General features: G+C 42.1%; 1 protein-coding gene across 1 annotated transcript; it reads left to right on the top strand.

Annotated features, from left to right (window-relative positions):
* Nucleotides 1-1309: 1309 nt before the first annotated feature.
* tmc2a (transmembrane channel-like 2a) lies at nucleotides 1310-21746 on the top strand (the record flags this gene model as incomplete). The annotated part of the gene is made up of 20 exons (XM_080420154.1): nucleotides 1310-1331; nucleotides 1589-1627; nucleotides 2000-2417; nucleotides 5004-5159; nucleotides 6627-6717; nucleotides 6815-6896; nucleotides 6996-7102; nucleotides 7851-7949; nucleotides 9578-9720; nucleotides 10752-10899; nucleotides 11985-12173; nucleotides 13456-13635; nucleotides 14270-14428; nucleotides 15362-15490; nucleotides 15954-16021; nucleotides 17206-17445; nucleotides 18297-18422; nucleotides 19060-19138; nucleotides 19517-19637; nucleotides 20924-21746. The coding sequence occupies 20 exons, from the start codon at nucleotides 1310-1312 to the stop codon at nucleotides 21121-21123; spliced, it is 2796 nt and encodes a 931-aa protein (XP_080276280.1). The 3' UTR covers nucleotides 21124-21746.
* Nucleotides 21747-24415: the final 2669 nt, after the last annotated feature.

Genomic DNA, 24415 nt, shown 5'->3' with positions numbered 1-24415 from the left:
CAAATTACCTTTAATTCAGGCAACTGAATAATATGGCGGAATAGCCTACTGTACTATGCTGACAATATCAACTGAAAGGACTTGATATTTACAGTAGGTCTGACTACCTATCTACTACTATGGTGGTACGAAGGACCTATTGTAATGTACGGAATTACTATTGTTGGTTAAATGGCTAAATGTGCTCAAAAAGCTGTAAAACCTTGCACACGAATCATAAGTGTTGGAAAAATTACATATTTTATGGCCCTTGGACACGGGTGTGGCCAAATGGCTTGATAGCGGCCCTACAAAATGTTAAAATCGACTCCCCACTTTTGGGTTTATAGATGGATACATTTCCACGTTATGTGTATAGGACATGCAGTGCAATAATGCAATGTAGCACAATGTATCTGCACTGTGTCATTTTCTTCACAGAGTTGAGAGCCAACCCCAAGAGACAGTCATGCCAACATGAGCCCTGAAGGGTGTGATAAATTCATTGCATTTGGCGGAGTTGATGACCGTGTAATGGAATAATTCTCACTGTGGAAGATGATCTGTACTCCATTATTTAAATGGGCTCCAAGGTGTGCTGCCCGCCTCTGTTCATTTCCTAACACAGCACACCTTAAGTGTTCTCTGCCACCTTTTGTATTTGCAATTGTCACTTTCTCTTGTCTAAAGTATTTTCATTTGACTTATCAAAACATTGCGCGAGATAAGGATAATACATTTGCTGTTTGCCTAATGGGTCTTGGAAAAGGGAACCTAAGCCTTCATTAAAACTTTAGTGTGTATCGTCTTTTACTGTGGGTGACTGTAACAAGGTCTCCTATAACCAGACGAGTGAGAGTGTCTGTTTTAAATGACATGGTGTCTTGGTGTTTTGGGCTATTAGGAAAAACCAAGAAGCAAATGGTATTTCATTGTGATTAGACAAGACCCTCTTTGTTTAGCGTTGTGGTCATCAATGAAACTTCTTTTGGTCATGATAAGGGCTTTTCTCATATGACATGGCCTCTGCGTGTTTGATCTAAGATAGAACCTCGCATTTTGCGGGAGGGGACTGACAAAGTATGTTTCACACTTGGCAGTGAACTGTGCCCGATGCTTTTTGGCGCAGTCCAATACTCACACCTGCGGAGGGCAGGTCAAGTGCAGTAGTTGTCATAGTGACGTACCTGGGCTCTCACAGAGAGCCCTGGTAGAGCTGAACAAACGTGGGGAGGACCTGGTTGTTCTTACCAGCCACTGCAACTGAGCTCCGACAGAAAGTTTAGCCAAGGTTTGACATTTCATTTCCATTATGCCTCGGAAAAGTGACATGGAGGCTCAAATGGACGACGGTGAGTTTAATATTGTGCTGAGTGATCCATGTTTAGGCATAGAAAAGTGTCAACACATGCAAATATTTAATGTTGAAAATAGGACATTTTTTGCTGAGTGACACTTTTTCACCAAAGCATAAATTAAACAGTGGGTTTATTTTTTTTCCTGATCTAAAACAGCATTGAGTTGATTTTCTAAGGGACGGAACTTGAGATGATCATGTTAAACCGCTGATGCGTGTGTTGTGTTGTTTTGTTTCACTGATCTCTCTCAGTTGGGATCGAGATAGACGGGGACGTGTCAGACACTGACGGTAAGGCGATATGAGTGTCAGTGTTTTGCCATTAATACGGACAGACTCTGAAAATAATCAATGTGGTTGATTTTGATCAGATGAATAATTGTTGACACCATCTATTCTAACTTTCTGAATACATGAGGGTGTTTATATTCTACTAAATGTGTGTGTGTGTGTGTGTGTGTGTGTGTGTGTGTGTGTGTGTGTGTGTGTGTGTGTGTGTGTGTGTGTGTGTGTGTGTGTGTGTGTGTGTGTGTGTGTGTGTGTGTGTGTGTGTGTGTGTGTGTGTGTGTGTGTGTGTGTGTCTGTCTGTGTGTGTCTGTGTGTGTGTCTGTGTCTGTGCATACATTTGTTTGTGTGTGTGTGTTTGAATGTGTTGGCACACAGACGGCGGTGCCGCTCAGAAGAAAAGGAACAAGAAGGCGGCGTCTGCAAGAAAAGGCCGGGGCAAAAAGAAAGGCAGCGAGGACGAGGACGCCGAAGACGAGGATGAGGGAGACGAGGCGGCTCCCAGGGGCCGCCGGAGCAGGAAGAAGAAGAAAGGCGACGGCGAGGACGAGGCCGAAGACGAAGACGAAGCTCCGAAAGGAGGGAGGAGGCGCGGAGGAGCGGCGGCGAGGAGAGGAGGAAAGAAAGGAAAGAAGGGAAAGGGAGAGGAGGAGGGGGAGGGGGAAGGGGAGGGGGAGGAAGGCGAGGAGGAGCAGCAGGGAAAGGGAGGCAGGGGAAGGAAGAAAGGTGGAAAGAAGGGGAAGGACGACAAGAAAGGAAAGAAGGACAAAGGGAAGAAGGACGATAAGAAGAAAGGGTAGGTATCCTACATCAGTGTTTCTACATCATTTTCTATCTGAAGGACCCACACATTGATATGCATTTCAGTCAGACAACTCTTGGATTAAATTTAGAATATATTTTTGTTGAGCATAATTGAGCATAGATATATGAAGCATAGATTGGCGTCAGGGCTCTGAATCTATTCATTCCCTGTAAGCATGAACATTTTAATAAATGTTACATGCCAAATAGAATTTACAGGGAATGCATTAAGACCCCCATGGGAATCTAGAAACAGAGCCTACAGGTGGATCATGGCGGGGAGGCGGTGGGATTAAGAATATTCATGGGCAGCAGCATACAGCGAGGTAAGCGACAGACAGCAGATGATACGCCAGGAGACAGCGATGACAGCAGAGGAGCAACAGCCAGCAGCACGACAGCACAGCCAGAGAGAGAAGCCAGAATGAACAGGTAGGCAGAGAAGTTTAAATAACCGCCCCGGATCAGGAGAAGACCGCATGCGACTGGTCACCTGATCAGGTTGGCGCTCTGCCTTGAGTTGCCTGCCTGAACTAGCTCCGCGAGCCGCGCATCATTTGGCTGCGGACCATCATTTGAAAATACTTTGTGCCAGGGTCGACTAGACAAGATTTATCAACAGTGTAAAATATCAACATAGATATAATATCTATGTTTATTCAGGCCCTCTTCCCAACGATGAAAAAGAAAATCATCTTATGTTCCAGGTTGTAGATATGCTATTTTCGAATACCCGAAATTTGATATAGGCTTAAGTGTTTAAAATTGTTCCTCATTTTGCTGGGGACCCCCTCAAGGACCTCTACACCTGCGGGACACTGGATCCCACTTTGGGAACCTTCGCTTTCCATCCCCCTCCTGAACCCCCTGAACTTCTGGTATTCCATAGTTGAGCAGTATAATATGCATCATAGTTTTCCTGTTCACGCTATCGAAGGCTTTACAAAAATGTACAAAAAAGCTTTCTTCTTTGATACCCGAAGTTCTTCGATGATTCTCCTTAGAGCAAGGATCTGTGGTAGAGTTGATCTTTTCCTACGGAAACCATTTTGGTTCCTACGGAGAACTGGGTCAATATGAGGTGTTATTCGGTTAAGCAGAAGAGAATTGTAGATTTTGGAAGCAATGGCTGACAAGCATATACCTCTGTAGTTCCCAGGCTGCTGGAGGTCGCCTTTCTTGGGTAAAGGTATGAGGCTAGATATGGAGAAGGCGGTGTCAAATGATGTGTAAGCTCTGCAGTTCTTCAGACTGTTTTGCCACTTCTTTCTGAACAGTACATAGTCGAGTTGTGCAAGATGTCCAGTTGGATATCGATGCGTCAACAACCTGCCTGGGCGGTTCTGAAACTTGGTGTTAGCGCCTATGAGATTGAATTGATCCAGAAAGTCGGACAGATGTCTGCCGTTCTTGTTGCTTGCTTTATGGAAGGTGAAGGGTGCCTTTTCAGGTCCGAGCTGTGCATTGAAATCTCCTCCAATGATTAGCAGGTTGTGTGCTGGGACGGCTGAGACAACAGAGGACAGATCCTTGTAGAAATTGACAACATCTGGCTCATTCCTGTCCTCGTTGGTTGGACTGCAGCAACCAATGACAGTTGTCTCTGGGTTGCCAACGAGTGTCATAGCTATTATCCGTTCGGTGTGTTTAATGATGTTGTGGCAAGCTTTCAGTGCTCTTGGGGACAGAAGAAAACCAACACCTCTGATGGTAGAATTTGTACTGTTCTTCTCAGCTGAGGCTGTGATGAGCATGTAGGAGTTAATCTTCTCTTGAACACCTGGATGGTGCACTCTGTGCTCTTGAACGCATATGACATCAATACTGTGATGGTGAGCGAGGAAAGCTAACTCGTGTTTCTTTTGAATGGAACTAATAGTTCGAACATTAAAAGTACACTGAGAGGTGTCTTTCTGCGTTTGTTTGGATACTAGGTCTGCATAATTCAATCAATCACTTTTTCGATTAATCAAATAATTGAGAAGCACATTTTCTTTTTTTTTACTATGTTTTCGCCCCTGTCCGTCTGTGTGTGTGTGTGTGTGTGTGTGTGTGTGTGTGTGTGTGTGTGTGTGTGTGTGTGTGTGTGTGTGTGTGTGTGTGTGTTTGTGATCAAGACGTATCTGTCCGATCTTTCATATTCCATCCTGATTGGCTAAGATTGGCATCTAAAAGTTTGCTGGAGTGGCTTGTTTTGAACAAAATGCCTCAAATCGTGAACGCAGCGTCCGATTGCCGTGAAACATTGACCTGTTATAGCGCCACCAGGAGGCCGATTTTTGCAAATTGCACATTTCAACATAATTGTGTCTGTGCAATAAATTCATACAATGCTGGCCCACCAGGTCCATAACCTACATGGCCTGGCGGAGACCTGTGCTCCGAGGAGCACATTTTTCTAGTATTTCTTTTTTTTTTTTGTAAAAAATGTCTAATGAACTTTTTATAATCAACTAAATCAATTAGTCTGATTAAATACTTAACCCCTATTTTAAACTTTGTCTCAATGTATATACTGTATATACTGTATCTCTGAGTTCCTCCCTTCTCCTCTTGCGTCCATCTCTCTGTGCTGCAGCGACGATGGCTCTAAGAAAGGCTCTGATGAAGACGAGGACTCCATGTCAGATGGAGAGATTGCCCGGCTAAAGGAGGAGGTGGAGGAGAAGAAGCTCCTGGTTGCCGTCATGAAGACCAAACCATGGAGGATGAGAAAGAGACTCGAAAACCTCAAGTAAACTTTCACCTCTTATAGTAACTGATTTAACCACATGAACCCCATCATCCCTATTCTGGGGGAAAACATTCCACGTCGCGTTGTGAGCTTGTAGATTGGCTATTTTTGCCAAAGATATTTAGTGTAGAGCAAAAACAGGAGGAGGCCTAGTAGCGAGACCTGCAGGACTCCAGTCAACTAAGTATAGGGTTTGAGGGGCTCTAAAGGTACAATCCGGCACAATCCGGCACAATGAATAACACATTTGAACCAATCTGTATGGTAGAGTATATGTTAAAGGGATAGTTCACCCCCAAAATGACTTTTTTTCTATCGATTAGTCACCCCATGGAGACTTGAGTTCATGGATATCTTTTTGTTTTTGTCGCATTCCTAAGCCAATAATTTGATGACCGGCAGCGGTTCCAGTAGGAGACACAAAGAGTCTCCTTTTGTGTCTCCTACCGGAACCGCTGCCTACTGGTCATCAAATTATTGTCTTGGGAATGCGACAAAAGAATAATAATCCATGAATTCAAGTCTCCATGGGGTGACTAATCGATAGAAAAAAAGATTTTGTGGGGGTGAACTATCCCTTTAATTAATACAATATAACTGGCACACCTGCAGTGGTTGGAGGTGGTCTCCCTATGACTTCTTCCACTAAGAAATGTGAATACAAGAACTCTCGCCCCAAAACACACTCGTTCCGGGTCAAATCTGGCGACCTCGGAACAGTCGGACCCACAAATCCGGCGACCTCGGAACGGTCGGACCCACCAGGTATTTCTGGCCACGTCAAACGTGACCAACCTTGACATCTCGGGGGTACCGAGACTAGGGGGAGGGCGATGATTTACGATTCTGTCCCTATCGGAACGTAACTCAAAATGCGCACTTCACCACGTTCGGCAGTGGCACGGCTTACAGCTCCCTCGGCGGTGCCTCTCGTGCTCAAGTCCGCTTCAGATGACGCGCCTCTGTCGTGGTAACTACTTCCGAACTTAATAGTGAACAGTCTACTTAATAATGTAGTCCGTTCTAACCAAGCGGGCCGAGTGGTCCGCCTTGTTGGGGGCGAGCGTTACGCGCCAAGCGGGGCGAGTGGTCCGCGCCAAGCGGGGCGAGTGGTCCGCCACTGGGGGGCGAGCGTTCCGCGCCAAGCGGGGCGAGTGGTCCACCACTGGGGGCGAGCGTTCCACGCCAAGCGGGGCGAGTGGTCCGCCACTGGGGGCGAGCCGCACAAAAGATGGGGCGAGTGTGTTTTGGGGCGAGTGTTCCGTTTACTAGAAAGGTAGATTTATTGCCTGAAGCTCAAAATGCAATATCTCCCCTTCTCAGTAAAAATGACGGCCCTCGTGCGGGAGACAAGGGTTAGAAACACGGGCAGGACATTAATCTTACGGACCGCAGCTTTAAAATGTTCCTCGCTGTTCTCAAATGTGAACAGCGGCTGTCCTCTTGCTCCCCATCTCTTTGCTGCAGGACAGCTCAAGCGTTTGTGGACAAGTTTGAAGGAGCGCTGGGCAAAGGCAAAGGCAAGAAGTGGTTTGCCTACAAAATTAAGATGATGAAGGTCAGAACCAAAGGGAAACACTGCATCATTTAATTGCTTTTTGCTTTGTGCTGTCTTCATTTTGGAACCTCTTTCTTTTTTCTTTGTGTCGTGACAGAAATGGATTAAGTTCCAACGGGATTTTGATAATTTCGCTACATCGTGTATACCATGGGAAAGCAAGATAAAGGAGGTGGAAAGTGAGTTACTTCCTGGTTCAACCTCTGAACAGATTCCCCTGCTTGAAAATAATGTGTACCTTACATGATATGATGTTCAACCTCTGGCGCCCCTCTCAGGTCACTTTGGGTCATCTGTGGCGTCTTATTTTATCTTCCTGCGCTGGATGTATGGCATGAACCTGGTTCTGTTTGGCCTCATGTTCGGACTGGTGGTCCTCCCAGAGGTGAAATAGCCTACTGTCAAATCCTCAATCAAAAATTTACCCTGAAAAGTGCGTAAATGGAAGTAAATGGACCCATAATCCATTAAGACCAGGAAAGCATCTGTGTCCTTTTGAGATTTATTTGGGCTATTGAAAAATAGCAGATATACAAGCTCATAGCGCGTCACAGAGTGCTGCGCTATGAGCTTGTAGATCTGCTTTTTTTATTTTTTATCGTGAACATCTTTGCAAATCTTTGAATCGATTTTTGAAAGCGAACATTTGTAACTCAAATGTTTGCTTCTGGGGATTCTACAAATGTCTTCGAAATCCTAACAGTTTTCTGAAAAAAACCTATGTTGCTTTAATATCAGTGGTTTTCATGTCAAGGACCACCCAAAATGATATGTATTTGGTCGCCGACCCCCCCATCTCAAAATATGTTGTTCCAGGGACCCCCATAAGCAAAGATTTGAGGTAAAGATGTTTGAAAATAAATATATTCAAAGATTTGCACACATTTTCACAATGTTTAAAAAATAGCAGTAAATAGAAAGCTCGTATCGTGGCACAGAGCTTGTATATCTGCTATTTTTTAATAGCCAAAGAAATCTAAAATGACACTGATGCTTTTCCCGGTTTTAATGGGTTAAGGCTACATTCAATATCCTTATTAAGGTCCATTTGCTTCCATTTGTTTTTTTTTTACTGTGTATTGAAAGCTTGACTCATCTGTCTTTCTCTCTTACGTTCATGTATTAATGTCCAGTTGATGATGGGCCTCCCATATGGCTCCATTCCCAGAAAGACGGTGCCCACGGCGGAGCAGCCCACTGCTCAGGATTACTCTACCCTCATGGACTTCAACGTAGGTGAAACCACAGACTGTGTAAAATGAAGCCTATATGCTATTGGTTGGGTAGCTTGTCAATCAAGAGCGGGGACGGGGAATGAATGCTATTGGTTGTGTAGCTTGTCAATCAAATCATCCCGCCCCTCCTAGAGCATACCTTACTTTATCGTCAATTTTAAAATAAATGGGACCATAATTTACCAAAGCGCATATCATGATGATTGAAAGAAGACATTAAACTAGCGACTGGAAGCATATAGTATTTATGACTATAATGATATACTATAATATAATAATATGTTTATTAAGGTAATAAAATCAAGTCTAAAGTTCGTCAAAAGCCCACCCACTTGAATGGAGAAAAGATCTTTCTGACACCAGCAGGGGTAAAACAGCGAACCTACAGGCCATTCATATGAACTTGTCGTGTCGACTTTTGAAAGCGAACATTTGTAACTCAAATGTTTGCTTCTGGGGATTCTACAAATGTCTTTGAAATAAACAGTTTTCTGAAAAAAAAACTATGTTGCTTTAATATCAGTGGTGCTCAACCTTTTTCATGTCAAGGACCACCCAAAATGATATGTATTTGGCCGCCGACCCCCCCATCTCAAAATATGTTGTTCCAGGGACCCCCATACGCAAAGATGTTTGCTTGAAAAAATACATATATTCAAAGATTTGCACACATTTTCACAATGTTTAAAAAATAGCAGATCTACAAGCTCGTAGCGTGGCACAGAGCTTGTATATCTGCTATTTTTTAATAGCCAAAGAAATCTAAAATGACTCTGATGCTTTTCCCAGTTTTAATGGGTTAAGGCTACATCAGCGAACCTACAGGCCATTCATATGAACTTTTACTTCCTATATAGACTCAATTGCAAAGCAGGAAGCTGGGCCCTTGGGTGAAACATGAAGTGAGCTGCTCAGCTCTCCAAAATCAATCGATCTGCGCCCATGGTTCCACCCACCCCCCTCTTGTCATTAATTCTAGGGATAGGTTTTAATCCTGCTTCTGGTCAGACTGAATTAAATATGTGCATATACTTTTGGGAATGATATGTCTGATATGTTTAGTATTTATTTTTGATAATATAATAATTTAACAGTTTAATAATAGATACAAAATGTAACCACCGACGTCCCTATTTTGGGCAAATGTTATTTCTACAGCGCATGAGCTTGTAAATCGGCTATTTTCAGTATTTGTCATACAATAAAGTTTATAGGGCCTAAAAAGTCAGTGGTTCTCTGAGGAACCCAAGGAAGCTTAAAGGGTCCTGGGCCACACTTTGAGAACTGTTCACAAAGTGTGGCCCAGGGACCCTTTAAGCTTCCAAATGGACGCTACAGGTCTTATGTTTTTGAGTTATATAACTGTATTGTTTACGTCAGTGGTTCTGAAAGTGGGGTCTAGGAACCCTCAGGGTTCCTTGAGGGGGTTCCAAACCGACTAGACCCTTACAGGTCCGTAATTACGGGGTCCATTTGGTTCCATATGTACACTCTCTGAGTTACAGACCACTCAGTTATGGGGGTCCTTTAAATTAAAAGGTTTCAGAATTGAGAAGTTGTTAAGAAAAGGTATACCCTCTGCACCTATCCCAAGTTGACCTCCACCTCATCTCTTCTTGTCTCAGGGATATTGCAAGTACTCCATCCTGTTCTATGGATATTACAACAGCCTGAGACAAATCGGTCTGCTGAGTTTCCGGCTGCCTCTGTCTTACCTGTTGGTGGGGATCGGCTCCTTTGGCTACAGCCTGATGATGGTGATCCGCACGTGAGTAGAACTTGACTTTTAGAGAAGTTGTCAAAAATACCTGGTTATAATACCAGTGAAAGATTATATTTAAAAAAAAGTTTTTGTTCAATTGAAGTGAAAGTTAAAGTCCCCATTTTGACAAACATACGATAAAAGGATACTTGTGTACAGGCATGTGTTTGTAACCACAACTTTGATCTAATGTTAAGGCTAATTTGTACTTTGTCACATGATCTTGTTGCTCAACAAAGATAACAAATTATCCACTGAATGTTTCAGTTGAAAATGAGTGTTTTCTTGTGGGTCCGCATTCGGGTGATGAATAACTCTGTGTAGGTCTGACTCTGCAACTATCCATTATCTTCTCAGTGATAATTCTGTTGTTACTTTTTATTTATTGTCTCCGCCAGGCCGAAGGCGTGGCAGAGACTCTGGGCCCTCTCTTGTGCGCTGCCTTACCCCTTATCCCTAAACTCACTAGCCATATTTTACCATTTTGAAAAACATTTTAAAATAGTCCAACTAGCCGATCTACATCGACACATTGTGAGCTCGTAGATCGGCTATTTGGACTATCTTGAAATGTTTTTCATAATAGTAAAAAAAGCCAAAAATGTTTAGGGATAAGGGGTAAGGCAAGATAGAGCCCTTTGTTTTGCACCCTGTCCGTCCGTCCGTGTGTCTGTCCGTGTGTCCGCATTCCCATTAGGCCGAGGAAGAAATGCCACCCTTTTCACATTGGCCCTATTATAGCGCCACCAGCAGGTCGATTTTTGTAAAACACATTTTTGGAACAAAATGCCTCAAATCATGAACGTGTCTGATTGCTGTGAAAGGCCTAGAAAGAACCCTTTTCACATTGGCCTATTATAGCGCCACCAGGAGGTCACAATAACCCACCTGGCCTGTGCTCCGAGGAGCACTTTTTCTAGTTTATTAATGAATCGACGTGAACAAATTCTAATCGTTTTTATAATTGATTAAATAAATCGATTATCAATGATTTAGTTTGATTAACTCTTGCAACTCTACAACTCTGTTGTGTTCAGAATGGCTAACAATTCAGACGTCGGGGGCGGAGATGGAGATGACTCACAGTTTACCTTTTCATGGAAGATGTTCACCAGCTGGGATTACCTCATTGGCAACCCTGAGACCGCTGACAACAAATACGCCTCCGTCACCACCAGCTTCAAGGTAAACATGGAGACCGTTAAGGTTTCCATTTCACAATTTTTGTCTCCGCCAGGCCAAAGGCATGGCGGAGACTATGTTTTGCACCCTGTCCGTCCGTCCGTGTGTCCGTCTGTGAAAAGCTAATATCTGGCACCGTTGGCATGGTGGCAGCGAAACTGTGCACACACACTCCCTGGATGCCAGAGCAGAACCTCTGCCCCACATTTTTCACATGGGCTTGTTATAGCGCCACCAGGAGGCCGATTTTTGCAAAACAAATGTTTTGACAGTACTCCTACAGATGTTGTCCAAACATCACGCAAATCGGTACACAGTATCTCTATAGTCATTAAACGAAACGTGTCTTTCAGATGTTTCATATTCCACCCTGATTGGCTAAGATTGGCTTCCAAAGTTTGCAGGAGTGTTCCGTTTTGAACAAAATGCCTCAAATCATGAACACAGCGTGCGACTTCTGTGAAATTTTGCACGCACATTCCCACGTTCTCTGTCAGCGACGAGGCCGGACCTGAAATGACTGCTGGACTGAACATATGAAAACATCCTTTGGGAACAGTCAATGTTTGGGAAGCACAAACGTATGGGGCACACAATTGACAGGTGCGTTGCGATTGGTGTGGGGTAATTAATCACCTCACCTGCCCATTGTGTGCCCCATACATTTGTGCTTCCCAAAGGAAGTTTTGAAATGTTCAGTCCTGCACTCATTTCTGGCCCCTGGCCCGGAGAGAATGTCTTCCGTGTGCAGTTCGTGGAAAAGTGGAGATATTTGACTAAACACACGTTTTCTGCCAGAACTTTGGAATGGATATGAAACTAGAAGACAATATCTGACTCCAAGTCTTAGGAATTAATTATTGGGTAAGTACACACGCAGCACCAAGAACTTTTATGCCGGGGAGGTCAGTCTGCTAACCGGGCGGGGATAGGACCGATCTATGGCCGTGTATTTGGAATACGTAAGATCTTAGACATTCTAGGGCTAAAGTGGGCCCTGATCCAGGAAAGGTTGAAAACCACTGCGCTGGAGTTGAAAAGGATGAGAATTTTTCTTTACAATTGCGTGCCTGTTGTGATGAGCACAGGAGTCCATAGTGGACGAGCAGGAGAACCAGAAAGACGAGAACATCCACCTGAGGAGATTTCTGAGGGTTCTGGCCAACTTCATGATCACGTGCAGCCTGGGCGGCAGCGGCTACCTCATCTACTTTGTGGTGAAAAGGTCTCAGGAGTTCGCCAACAGGGATGACCTCAGCTGGTATGAGAAGAATGAGGTAATACTGACAAAGTCGGGCCTATAAGAATTGCAAATTCCGCTAGAGTGGTTTCGTTTCTCAAAGTGGGGTCCCGCGACCGCCAGGGGTCCTTGAGGGGGTTCCAGGGGGTCCCCAGTAAAATGAGGAACAGCTTAAACACTAAAGCCCTATTTGATTTTTTAGGCTACCGAAAATAGCAGATCTACAAGCTCAAATGCAGCACGATGCGACTCGTTGTGAGCTTGTCGATCGATAGATTGACAACTTTCCGTGGTGGAAGAAGTATTCAAATTTTTTACTTAAGTAAAAGTATCAATACCACAGTGTAGAAATACTCTGTTAGGGCGTGCTCCCACCAAAACATGGTTGGCTGCTGTTAAACGCAGGTTGTGCGCGGCCACAGTTTTTTTGCAGCCAGCGGATTCTAAAAAACGGGAGTGACGCACCTGTCACTCACTTTCAGGACCCTCCCCGTAGCCCGCATCGCCTTCTGCCTTGAGCACCATGGTGCTTCCGTCCGCCTTCGACTCACCCGATTGGGCAGAGGAGGAAAAGCAGCTCCTGCCTCCAGCAGTTTTATGCTTCAAATGGACAAGTCGTGTATAGCAGATAAACGCACAGTCTGCGCGACATGCGGAAAGATCCGCTCTTGTGTGAATCCACGCATTTACATTGACAAAGCATTGGCAGATTCCGCCCCAGAGGTAAAATAAAAGTGCGGTGGGAGCGCGCCCTCAGGGCACGGCCCCACCGCACTTTTATTTTACCTCTGGGGTGGAATCTGCCAATGCTTTGTCAATGCAAATGCGTGGATTCCTGATCTTGCGGATTTTTTCCAAGAATCCACCCATTTGCATTGACAAAGCATTGGCAGATTCTGCCCCAGAGGTAAAATAAAAGTGCGGTGGGGCCGTGCCCTTACAAGTAAAAGTTCGGTATTAAAAATGTACTTGAGTAAAAGTATAAAAGTATTCTCACAACGCATCGCGATGCAACACGTTGTGAGCTTGTAGATCTGCTATTTTCATATAGCCGAAGTATATATAGGGCTGAAGTGGTTAATGCATGTTTTCTAATAATCCAAATCTACAAAGTAACTAGTAACTCAAGATTTCAAATAATTGTAGTGGAGTAAAAAGTACAATAGTTGCCTCTGAGATGTAGTGGAGTAGAAGTAAAAGTATAGAAAATTGGAAATACTCCAGTAAAGTACCTCAAAATTGTACTTAAGTACAGTACTTGAGTACGTGTAGGTAGTTACACTTTCCACCGCTGACAACTTACATATTATTTTGTCCAGTTGGAGCTCATCATGTCCCTCCTGGGCCTGGTGTGTCCTCCTCTGTTTGAGACCATCGCTGAGCTGGAGGAGTATCATCCTCGCATCGCCCTCAAGTGGCAGCTGGGACGCATCTTCGCTCTCTTCCTGGGAAACCTCTACACCTTCCTGTTCGCACTGTTCGACGAGGTCAACACCAAGGTACGTACATCTTCGCTCTCTTCCTGGGAAACCTCTACACCTTCCTCTTCGCCCTCTTCCTGGGAAACCTCTACACCTTCCTCTTCGCCCTCTTCCTGGGAAACCTCCACACCTTCTTCTTCGCCCTGTTCGACGCGGTCAACACCAAGGTACGCACATCTTCGCCCTCTTCCTGGGAAACCTAGTCTACACCTTCCTGTTCACCCTGTTCGACGAGGTCAACACCAAGGTATACGCCTGTCACTACATTCATCTGTCATATTGCCATCAGTTTTTAAATTTATTTTATGTTGTGTTCAATTTTATTTAGCTTTCTTTTTTTTTCTTTGTACTTTCGTCTGCATTTGATGTCATGAAAGGTGCTATACAAATAAGGTTTATTATTATTATTATGTCATTTCCAACAAAAATATTAGATCTACAATTTCACAATGTAAAGCGATGTGACGCGTTGTGTAGGCCTACTTGTAGATCGTACAAGTATATGGCCAGTTGTGGAAACGTATCTCCCTATTTCAACTTTTTTATGTGTATATCTGTCTGGTCTGGGTCTCCTGACTAGCTTTGACAGTTGATTGTTAATGAACACACTAGTGAACAATGAGGGATTAAGCGTAATCTCTTGTCTTTTTAGCTGGAAGAAGAGGAGTCCATAAAGAACGCCTCTATCTGGAACATGAAGGAGTACTACGCCAACTTCACTCTCATGTCCAATGACTCCGAGGCCACACCTCCCCCCATGGACCCTGGTGATGTCATCAGAGGACCCTGCTGGGAGACTGCTGTTGGCATTGTAATCATTCACAAAAACATTGAATTGTGTTGAATTTGACAGCAACGTTTTTAGTCATAGTCTTTTGAGTAAAATTCCATTTAGTTTTAGTCTAGTTTTAGTTGACAAAATATCATACGATTTTAGTCGACTAAATCTACAGTTGATTTAGTCGACTAAAATGTATTTTTGGCGGGCCTTGGTGGCGTCGTGATGCCTGATTTATACTTGGCCTTGTGCCGAAAATAGCAGATCTACAAGCCTGTAGATCGGCTATTTTTGGAGCCCACAAACCAAGCATAAAATTACTTTACTGGATCTCTTATCCACTAGTCCCTCCGTAACATTTTAGTCTAGTTTTTATTTGTTGACAAAATTGACAGTATATTTAGTCATAGTTTTAGTCACCATAGCTTAGTTTTTATTTAGTTTTTATTTAGTTTTCGTCAATGAAAAAGGGTAGTCGACCAGCTTTTTTCGTCATAGTTTTAGTCGACGAAATTAACACTGAATTACATATTGATTTACAATTTACACTTACAGTACAGTACATAATTTATATTGGATTTACATTTTGGTTATTAGAAGCCATTCCGACCTACTCACTCACATACTTCATCTGTGGTGTAATCTGTCTGTCTGTCTGTCTGTCTGTCTGTCTGTCTGGCCGTCTGTCTGTCTGTCTGTCTGTCTGTCTGTCTGTCTGTCTGTCTGTCTGTCTGTCTGTCTGTCTGTCTGTCTGTCTGTCTGTCTGTCTGTCTGTCTGTCTGTCTGTCTGTCTGTCTTGTCCGTCTGTGTCGGTCGGTCGGTCGGTCGGTCGGTCGGTCGGTCGGTCGGTCGGTCGGTCGGTCGGTCGGTCGGTCGGTCGGTCGGTCGGTCCATCCGTCCGTCTATGTGTATCTTGTTTTTCTGTGCTCATGGACATGTCCTGCCTTGGTATTGTTCATTTGACAGGAGTTTGTCAAGCTGACTGTGTCAGATATCCAGGTCACCTATCTCACCATCCTTATAGGTGACTTTGCCAGGGCTGTCATTGTACGCTTCCTCAACTACTGCTGGTGCTGGGACCTGGAGGCTGGATTCGTAAGTGTGTTTGGTTTCCTTCATAGCGACTTTGCAGGGTATAGATCTCTGCCTATGGGCTCCATGTGGTTAGTAGTGTCTATAACAATGGCACCCAAAGCCTGCATGCTTGGCACTCAATGTTTGGATTGGGGGGTACTAGTATCATGGCCAGGGGGTGCACTTGTACATCAAGCTGCCATTAGGTAAATCGGCTTTTTTCTTTTATTTTTTTAAAACTATTTTTGAAGATATGAGATTATGAGAAATAATAATAATACTTTCTTGGTACATTTTCTAAATGTCAATACAGCAATGCATTGACATTAAAAATAACATGTACTTTGCAATACTGTACTGGGGTTGAGTCCACCACTGGTCATGATATTGTGGAAGGAATGTTGTTTTGCCTTGGTGTGTAAAAGTCATATTATTTGGTGACTCTACTGTGTTTAAAACCATTGTCTCTGTCTACTGTATACAGCCTTCATATGGTGAATTTGATATCAGCGGCAATGTTCTTGGGCTGGTCTTCAATCAAGGAATGATCTGGTATGATATTTTCTCTCTACCAAGAAGATGTTGTAGAGTGAGACAGGACATGTGTAAAATGTATGCTATGTTTTCAGCAAATGTCCATTAGATATAAAATGGTAAATGGTGCATTTTCATATAGCGCCTTTATCCAAAGCTCTTTACAGTGTGCATTACATTCACCCATTCACACACACATTCACACACTGAAGGCAAAGGGAACCACGCAAGGCAACCAACTTGCTGAGCACCTTCATGCTGTGTGATAATGTACAACAGTGTTTTTAAAAGCTATGGAAAAGGATGAAAATACTGAAATCAGCAGAAAATCACAAAAAGTATGTGAAATAATTCCTCATCAATGGGATGTCAATGGGACAGAGGTCATAAGAGTTGTCAAGACAAAAACAAGAGGTAAAAAACAAGTTTGCAGAATACTGTATATTGGCAATAGGATTTAGCATTTTATGCAGCTGAACAAACAGTACAGTTTGGACCAACAAGCAACATGTTTTAACCAAAAACAGGCAAACAAATCTTTTTATGATGTCAGGTTTTTCAGGACATCTTTAATAGAACATGCTGCCCCATTTCACAAGTTTTCCAAAATAAAATATTTTGAAAATAGCAGATCTACAAGCTCACAATGCATCGCATCGTGGCCTCTGAGATGTAGTGGAGTAGAAGTAAAAGTACTGAAAATTGGAAATACTCAAGTAAAGTGCAAATACCTCAAAATAGTACTTAAGTACAGTACTTGAGTAAATGTACTTAGTTACTTTACACCACTGATTCTGGGCATGTCATAATAGGCTTGCCTGTTTTTGAGCGGTGCAACCGCTCCTATAAGAGGGTTTAGGACCCATCCGTGGTGAAAGTTTTTCTTTCCGTCGTGAAAATGTGTCTTTCGCTGTGACGCCATGCTGTGGAAAACACGCCCATAGGCTAAGCTTTGCAGGACGTGCTGTGATTGGCTAGCGAGACACATGATGAAATTAACTTCAAACTTCGCAGACGTGCTGTGATTGGCTAGCGAGACGCATGATGAAATGAATAATAATGTAAAAAATGTAAGCACGTCACTTCGCAGGACGTGCTGTGATTGGCTACCGAGATGCATGATGAAATTAATAACTCATAAATAGCACCGCTCACTTCACACTGGGTGTGATTTTTTTTTTATGTGTGTGTGTGTGCTGCAGGATGGGTGCCTTCTATGCCCCAGGGCTGGTCGGTATCAACGTGCTTCGCCTCCTCACCTCCATGTACTACCAGTGCTGGGCTGTGATGGCCACTAACGTTCCGCACGAGAGAGTCTTCAAGGCCTCCAAATCCAACAACTTCTACATGGGCCTACTGCTCCTCATCCTGTTCCTCAGTCTCCTGCCCGTCGTCTTCACCATCATGACGCTGCCTCCTTCATTCGATTGTGGACCGTTCAGGTTAGACCTCTAGTATTACTACGAAAACGACTACACACCGCAACCAGTACTGCTACTGTTAATCAGTGGTGGACAGTAACAAGGTACATTTACTTGAGAAGTGTACCAAATACGTTTGTTTGAGTATCTGTACTTTACTTGAGCATTTGTGTATTTTGGATACCTCCAGTCCAGTACATTTCAAAGACAAATGTTGTACTTTTGACCAGCACATACTCAAATAGATTAGGACCATCTGAATACCAGCACACACTCAAATAGTGTAGTAACGTTACTCATCAAAGGCGCCGCTTACTTCATACTGGGTGTGATTATTATTATTATACTCTGTCCAGTGGTGGAAAGTAACTAAGTAAATGTACTCAAGTACTATACTTAAGTACAATTTTGAGGTATTGTACTTTACTTGAGTATTTCCAATTTTTAATACTTTTACTTCTGTCCATTACATCTCAGAGGCAAATATTGTACTTTTACTCCAATACAATTATTTGAAAACTTTAGTTACTAGCTACTTTGCAGATATACATTATTCCGTTATAAAACATACTGTACATTAACCACTTTAGTCCTATTTTATACATAGGCTATTTGAAAATAGCCGATCTAAAAGCTCACAACGTGTCGCATTGCGACGTGTTGTGAGCTTGTAGATCTGCATACTTAAGTAAAACATTATTATAAAAACAGTATTATACTTAAGTAAAACATTTGAGTACTTTTTCCACCACTGACTCTGTCTGCCACATGTATAGTGGACATACACTACTAACATGCTTTTTGTCAGTAAATGGTTCTACTAATTGTTCCAGTAGTATTAAATGGTGATTACATGAATGAACTCTCCACAGTGGGAAGGAAAGGATGTTTCATGTGGTCCTGGAATTTATTGAACTGGACCTGCCATCCTTTATAGGAACACTGATGAGCTACGCAGCCAACCCTGGCCTCATCATACCTGCTGTGCTACTCATGGTGTGAGTATGCTTGTCATACTGCCTCACACATGCAGTAGATATACACACACACACACGTGTGTGCACTCAAAACACAAAACCTTTTACAGTTTAGCTCTTTTGTTGAGTACAAGTGTTAAATTATGGTTCCGTTAGTCTACTCAGTTTCTTGTCTGTTCACACGGTGGCCATCTTGCTTTTACATCATATTCGAGGGTGAATATGAAGTGAAAGCAATTTTGTTTCTCATGTCCCTGTATGCAACTGTTTTACCCAATTGTTTTCAATGTATTGGATTTTTGTTGTTCTTGTGTTATTTCTTAATTCATGTGTAATCTCGGCATCATTGTAAATGAGGGTCTCACTCAATGATCTCTCAGATCATTTTATATAAAGGTCGAATGAATGTTTCTTTCCAAAGTTTCTTTTGGGAAGTGATTTCTCTTACAGAGAGTGATTCTGATTCTAATGCCTTAAAAAAAGTGATTCTGATTCCGATACATTTGACAGAAAGTGAATCTGATTTGCCTTCTACATAAAGTGATGCTGATTCCAATAGCTTTCTCAGAAATAAGTTAACTGATTCCATTCACAGTAATAACTGATTCCAATAGCTTTCATTCATAGAACTGATTCCAATAACTTTGTCTCTTAACAGACTGGCCATTTATTATCTGAACGTAACTTCCAAGGCTTACCAGCAAGCCAACGTAGATCTGAAGAAGAAGATGCAATTGGTGAGTGGAACAGGCAGAGAACCCTATTCATACAGTACAAACCGATATATTTGAAAAATGCGATAATAGTTTTCCAAGTTTGAAAGACCTATGAAAACCTAGAATCACCAGTAAGTGGCAATCAGCTTGGCCCAGCGTGTTCTTGTTTCATTACCCAGCATTAGTCGGGTTACATAGGCTCTCCCACTCCTTCTCTCCCCCTCTCCTTCTCTCTCCGTCCCCTTCTCTCTCCCTCCCACTAAAAGTCATAATTGCAAGGGAAAAGTTCTTCACTCTTTAAATACTTGACGCCCCACTCCTTTTTCTTTCTATCTCTCCTTGTCTCTGTGTCTTACTGTCTTTATCTATGCACCCAAACCTCTCTTTTTGTGTCTTCAGGCTCGGGATGAGGAGAAGAACAGGAGGAACAACATGGACAGCACCAACGAGGTCATGAAGGACTTAGAGGACCTCCTCCCCAAGCCAATCGGTGGTGTTCCGGAGCCTGAGTCTGAGCCTGGTAAGTTGTAATCTCCTGCAAGTGCATGGTACAGGTCATACAGGATCTGGACTAGAGGACTTGCTCCCCTGGAGCCTGGTAAATGAAGTTGCCCTGCTAGGGCATGGTATAGTACCAACACTAGTAGATAAAGTTATTTTGCATACCTATACTTACAAGGACATGTGTGTAGGAGAGTATAGCCTGCGTAGAGAAGAATCAGAGATACCTGATACCGGTCAGTTGACCGAAACGTTGTTCTTTATTAAATAAGGTTTTAGTGAAGGCAGTGTGCAGGACTACTTTTTTTTTTAATCTACAGTACCCAACACTGACATTCATTCATAATGGGGCCCTAGCAAATTATACTATGCTCAATTAACCAGATAAGATAATCCCTGCTGTTCCTATTTTGGGCAAATTTTCCAAGACCCCCCCCCCCCCCCTACAAAATCGGCTACTGCATTTTGCTATTCAGCGCAAGACGAAGTGTAATAAGTGGAGGCAAAGATAACATGCCATAACTAAACATACAATGACATTCCTGAAACTATTTCCTCTTCTCAGCTCTAATGAACGTGCCATTTTTTATCAAAGCCGCGAGCATGATGACCTTCCCAGAAAATGGAGTGTTGCTGTCGACTCAATATCTTTCTGGCTATGCTGTACTTGTGTGTCGCTGCGACGCATTGTGAGCTTGTAGATCTGTTATTTTTGGTGCGTGACTGCATGTGCACAGTGGTGTAAAGTATCTAAGTACTCAAGTACTATACTTAAGTACAATTTTGAGGTATTCTTACTTTACTGGTAGTATTTCTGTAATTTTACTTCTACTCCACTACATCTCAGAGACAAATATTGTACTTTTACTCCACTACAATTATTTGAAAACTTTAGTTACTAGTTACTTTGTAGATTTTGATTATTATCACAAAACATATATTAACCACTTCAGCCCTATATACATTTTGGCCATTTGAAAATAGCCGATCTACAAGCTCACAATGCGTCACAATACGACGCATTGTGAGCTTGTAGATCTGCTATTTTCAAAAGATCCTTATAAATGTTATACTTTTGAAAACTTGCATAGTGAGTACTTTTACTTTTGTATATTTTGATACCAATACTTTTGTACTTTTACTCAAGTACATTTTGAATTCCAAACTTTTACTTGTAACAGAGTATTTCTACATTGCGGTATTGATACTTTTACTTAAGTAAAAGATGTCAGTACTTTTTTCCACCACTGTGTGCACCTCAGAGTAAATCAGGCCTTAAACTCCCCACGGTCCCTCTCTGCCCAGAACCCGAGCCAGAGCCAGAGCCAGAAGAAGAAAAGCCGAAGAAGAAGAAGAAGAAAAAGGTTGTGGTAGAGGAAGACGTGGAGCTTCAATCGCCCAATCCCAATGTCCGAAGGCCAGTGGACCGGCAACCAGGGCCGATGAGGCCCAGAGGTGGCCCTCCTCCAGGGCCGAGGCCCAGAGGTGGCCCTCCTCCTGTATAACGGAGGGAGGAATTGGTAACTTGCATCCCTACATACAGGTTTTTTTTCATTCCTGGAATAACTTCTTCTTATATTCTATTCATGAAAACTAGTAATGCATGTTATTAATTCATAATATTGATGAAAAATAAACTATTCTACACTGCAGTGCAAACTATTCCATATACTGTGGTATTAAAAACAGGACATGGGATATGATTGTCAACAAGACAACAAAAAAAAAATCTAAATGCATCACTTTTAGATGTACCAAAATATATCTTTAACAGACTTCAAAAAAAGTACCATAGTTTGTTTGTATTGAAGTTGGTAGTAACTACTATAAGATAATGCAATAGGCTATTACCTATTAAACTGAAATGAAAAATGGAATCTGTGATTAGAATGTAACTTTGGACCATATGTGTCACTAGCCAATGTGTGTCGGTATGTAACTGCTTTGAGTGATTTCATTTTGTTTGTTTTATATATTTGTTTTATCTTGTGTTTAATGCTAATTTACTTGCTCTGCGATCTATTGTGATGCTCATTTTTGTTTTTATTTGTGTTTCATGTGCATTTGAGCTTTGCTCTTGTGTAGGTTATTTGATTATGTACACTCGACGTTGCTTGAAATTAGGGTAAGCTCAGTGATTTTCGAGTTGAAATAAAGGTTTGAAATAAAATGAAATAATCTGTCAATTTAATCTGTAAAGTTTTATATCAATCTGCCTATGGAGAAATAAAGCAATTCCTGATTATGTATTTAGTATTTTTAAAACATCCACCAGAGGGCAACATGTTGACTTTCTGTCCATTTCTGTCAAAATAGATTGAATTGTGCATGTTGCATGATTCAGAATCAAAATGGTGATATGATCCCAGATAACTATAGTTATTTGATTTGAATTAGACTTTGCAATAAAGTTCAACATATTTTAATAACATCTTCATTAATCTAAGTTTTTTTTTATGAGTCTGCAGCTAACTGAACCAACTAAATCAGTGGTTCTTCTCATACAATTTCATGGCAAGGACCGCCAAATCGATATGTAGCCTATTTGGAAAGATTTTGTGCCAGGGACCCTTGCCAGGGATTTGTCAAAATGTGTCACCATTAAAAACAAATCGATCCACAAGCTCACAATGCATTGCATTGCAATGCGTTGTGAGCTTGTAGATCGGCTATTTTAGAATAGCTGATAAACTAAATAGGGCTTAAAGGCATAGTGTGCAACTTTGCCCTGGGTTTACATAACAAAACAAATAGAAATCATTTTTTACGAATTATTTCTGTCACGGGACAACCCGTGCCCTAAGACAGTAATGAGGAACTTTGCATGCATACACACTGCACAGCTGCTTCCCATAGCATTCACCAGCAAGCCGTCTTGGAAAGGTGTTTAGTAGTGTGGTGTTGCATGTTTTCCATACAGGTGTATATCTGAAGACATTCTCAAAAGTTGGAATTGGGGAAGTTGAATTGTTTGTGGGGTCACCTGTCTCTCCTCTGCAGTGATGGCCTGTTGTTTGGAAGAGGCCAAGCACTGTAGTGGAGGAGGGGTGTTTGTTTATGTTGGTATCAGGTTTTGTCTTTATTATAAAAATCTGTAAATGAATTGGCGCCTGGGAAACATTGTTGAACTTGTAACTTACTTCATTATGTAATTGTTTAAAATAACTCATGGGCCTTAGTTAGCCGTTTTTGAGTTTACAGAGTTACCAATTGCTAATTATGTGATGGTTTGCCTCACCTGGTTAAAAGGCATGCTACAGGTGAAGGCAAAGTTTAGTTAAGGATGCCAACCACCATATAGAAGAACAAGAGGTATGGTTGAGTTTGACTTGAGGCTAGCCATAACAACATCCAGGAGCGAGCTACCAGGGCCTTTGTAGAAGGATTTATCCTGTTATAGTTTCTTAAGTTCCTGGTTTGTCTAATTTCTTTAGCTGTCAAGTGTTTATTCCTCATTTCCTTTATTTGGAGCTTTGTTTTGGCCAGTGTTATTTCATTTTGAATTATTTTTGCCCGGGCCTGCACTGTCCATAAACCTGCACGTTTTGGAGGTGAATAAAATGCAAAAACCTGCATTTGTGGACTTGTTGGAGCCTTGAACTATTGGCCATTTTTTTCACACTTTCCCTCTATATAGTCTAGGACCTGGCTAAGATATGTATGCACTTAATTTAGGAGAGAATATCTCAACTGTTCTTGGCTAATATGACCCCAGGGAACAATTTAGGAACTGACTAATTGAAGCTACAGATTTACTGAGGTGCTCAAAATGTTCAGAATACTTATGTTTAGGTAAACCGCTCCAACAGTTTAGCATATAGAGCCATGTTGGAAGTAGTGCACCGGTTATGGTCATTAAAAAAAGGGCGTGGTAATTTTTCGGGTATTTTGTCCCGGATAGAAAATTAGTCACAGTTCCTAAGTTGTTCCCTGTGAGGTGAGTGTGAGTGAGTGCCACAACCAAAATTCATTGTAAAAAAAAGTGCTTAGGAGCCGAGATACAGCCTTTTTTAGTAAGTAGTTAAACAAAGAGTGAATGGAGCAGCAAATCTTCAAATTATCATATCTTGGGTTCTGAACCTTTTTTTCCCAAAAAAATAATAATAATATATACATATATGTATTTTTTTTATTTTTTTATTGGACGTCTTAGACGTCCTGTGGCACCCAGGGCTATTTAGACGTCGGACGTCTTAGACGTCCTGTGGCACTGTAAGTGCATACATATCTTAGCCAGGTCCTTTACTAATACTGGCAGTTATAAGCCACTGGAGTAGTGTTGTGGTGTTTACCTGCAGAAACGCACTGCCCTCTCACTGTGTTTTGGTGTTATGTTTGTTTTGGTAGAAGGGATGTTTTTGGGCTACCAAAACAAACTGTGAAAACACCAAAATACAGCGACAGGTAAACCGGAAACGATGGGTAAAAAAGAAATGTATGTCTTTTATGTTAACACATGGCAAAGTTACATGCTAGTGTTTTTCATTTGCTGGGGACCCCCTGGAACCTCAAGGACGCCTGGGTATCCCCGGGCCCCACTTTGAGAACCAGCGAACGAAACCATTTAGGTTATTTAGAGAGCATATTACTTTTTGTGCAAGCATAACAAAGAAATGCCCAAGATCTTTAAAAACGTCAAAAGATGGAAAACACCAACCTGAAATTCTTTATAGGTGAGATGTCGGTCTCTGCTTGAATTTCGTGCATGATGGTTTGTTTGTCGGGTGTTTTAAACATGTGTTTGGATAGGGAAAAAATGTTGATTGTCAGGTTCTGGCATGTAATTATTACACAATT

The sequence above is a fragment of the Gymnoscopelus braueri genome (genome assembly GCF_963280865.1).
Source record: "Gymnoscopelus braueri genome assembly, chromosome: 22".
Classification (NCBI taxonomy): Eukaryota; Metazoa; Chordata; class Actinopteri; order Myctophiformes; family Myctophidae; genus Gymnoscopelus; species Gymnoscopelus braueri.
This window is presented reverse-complemented; position numbering and strand designations above follow the sequence as displayed.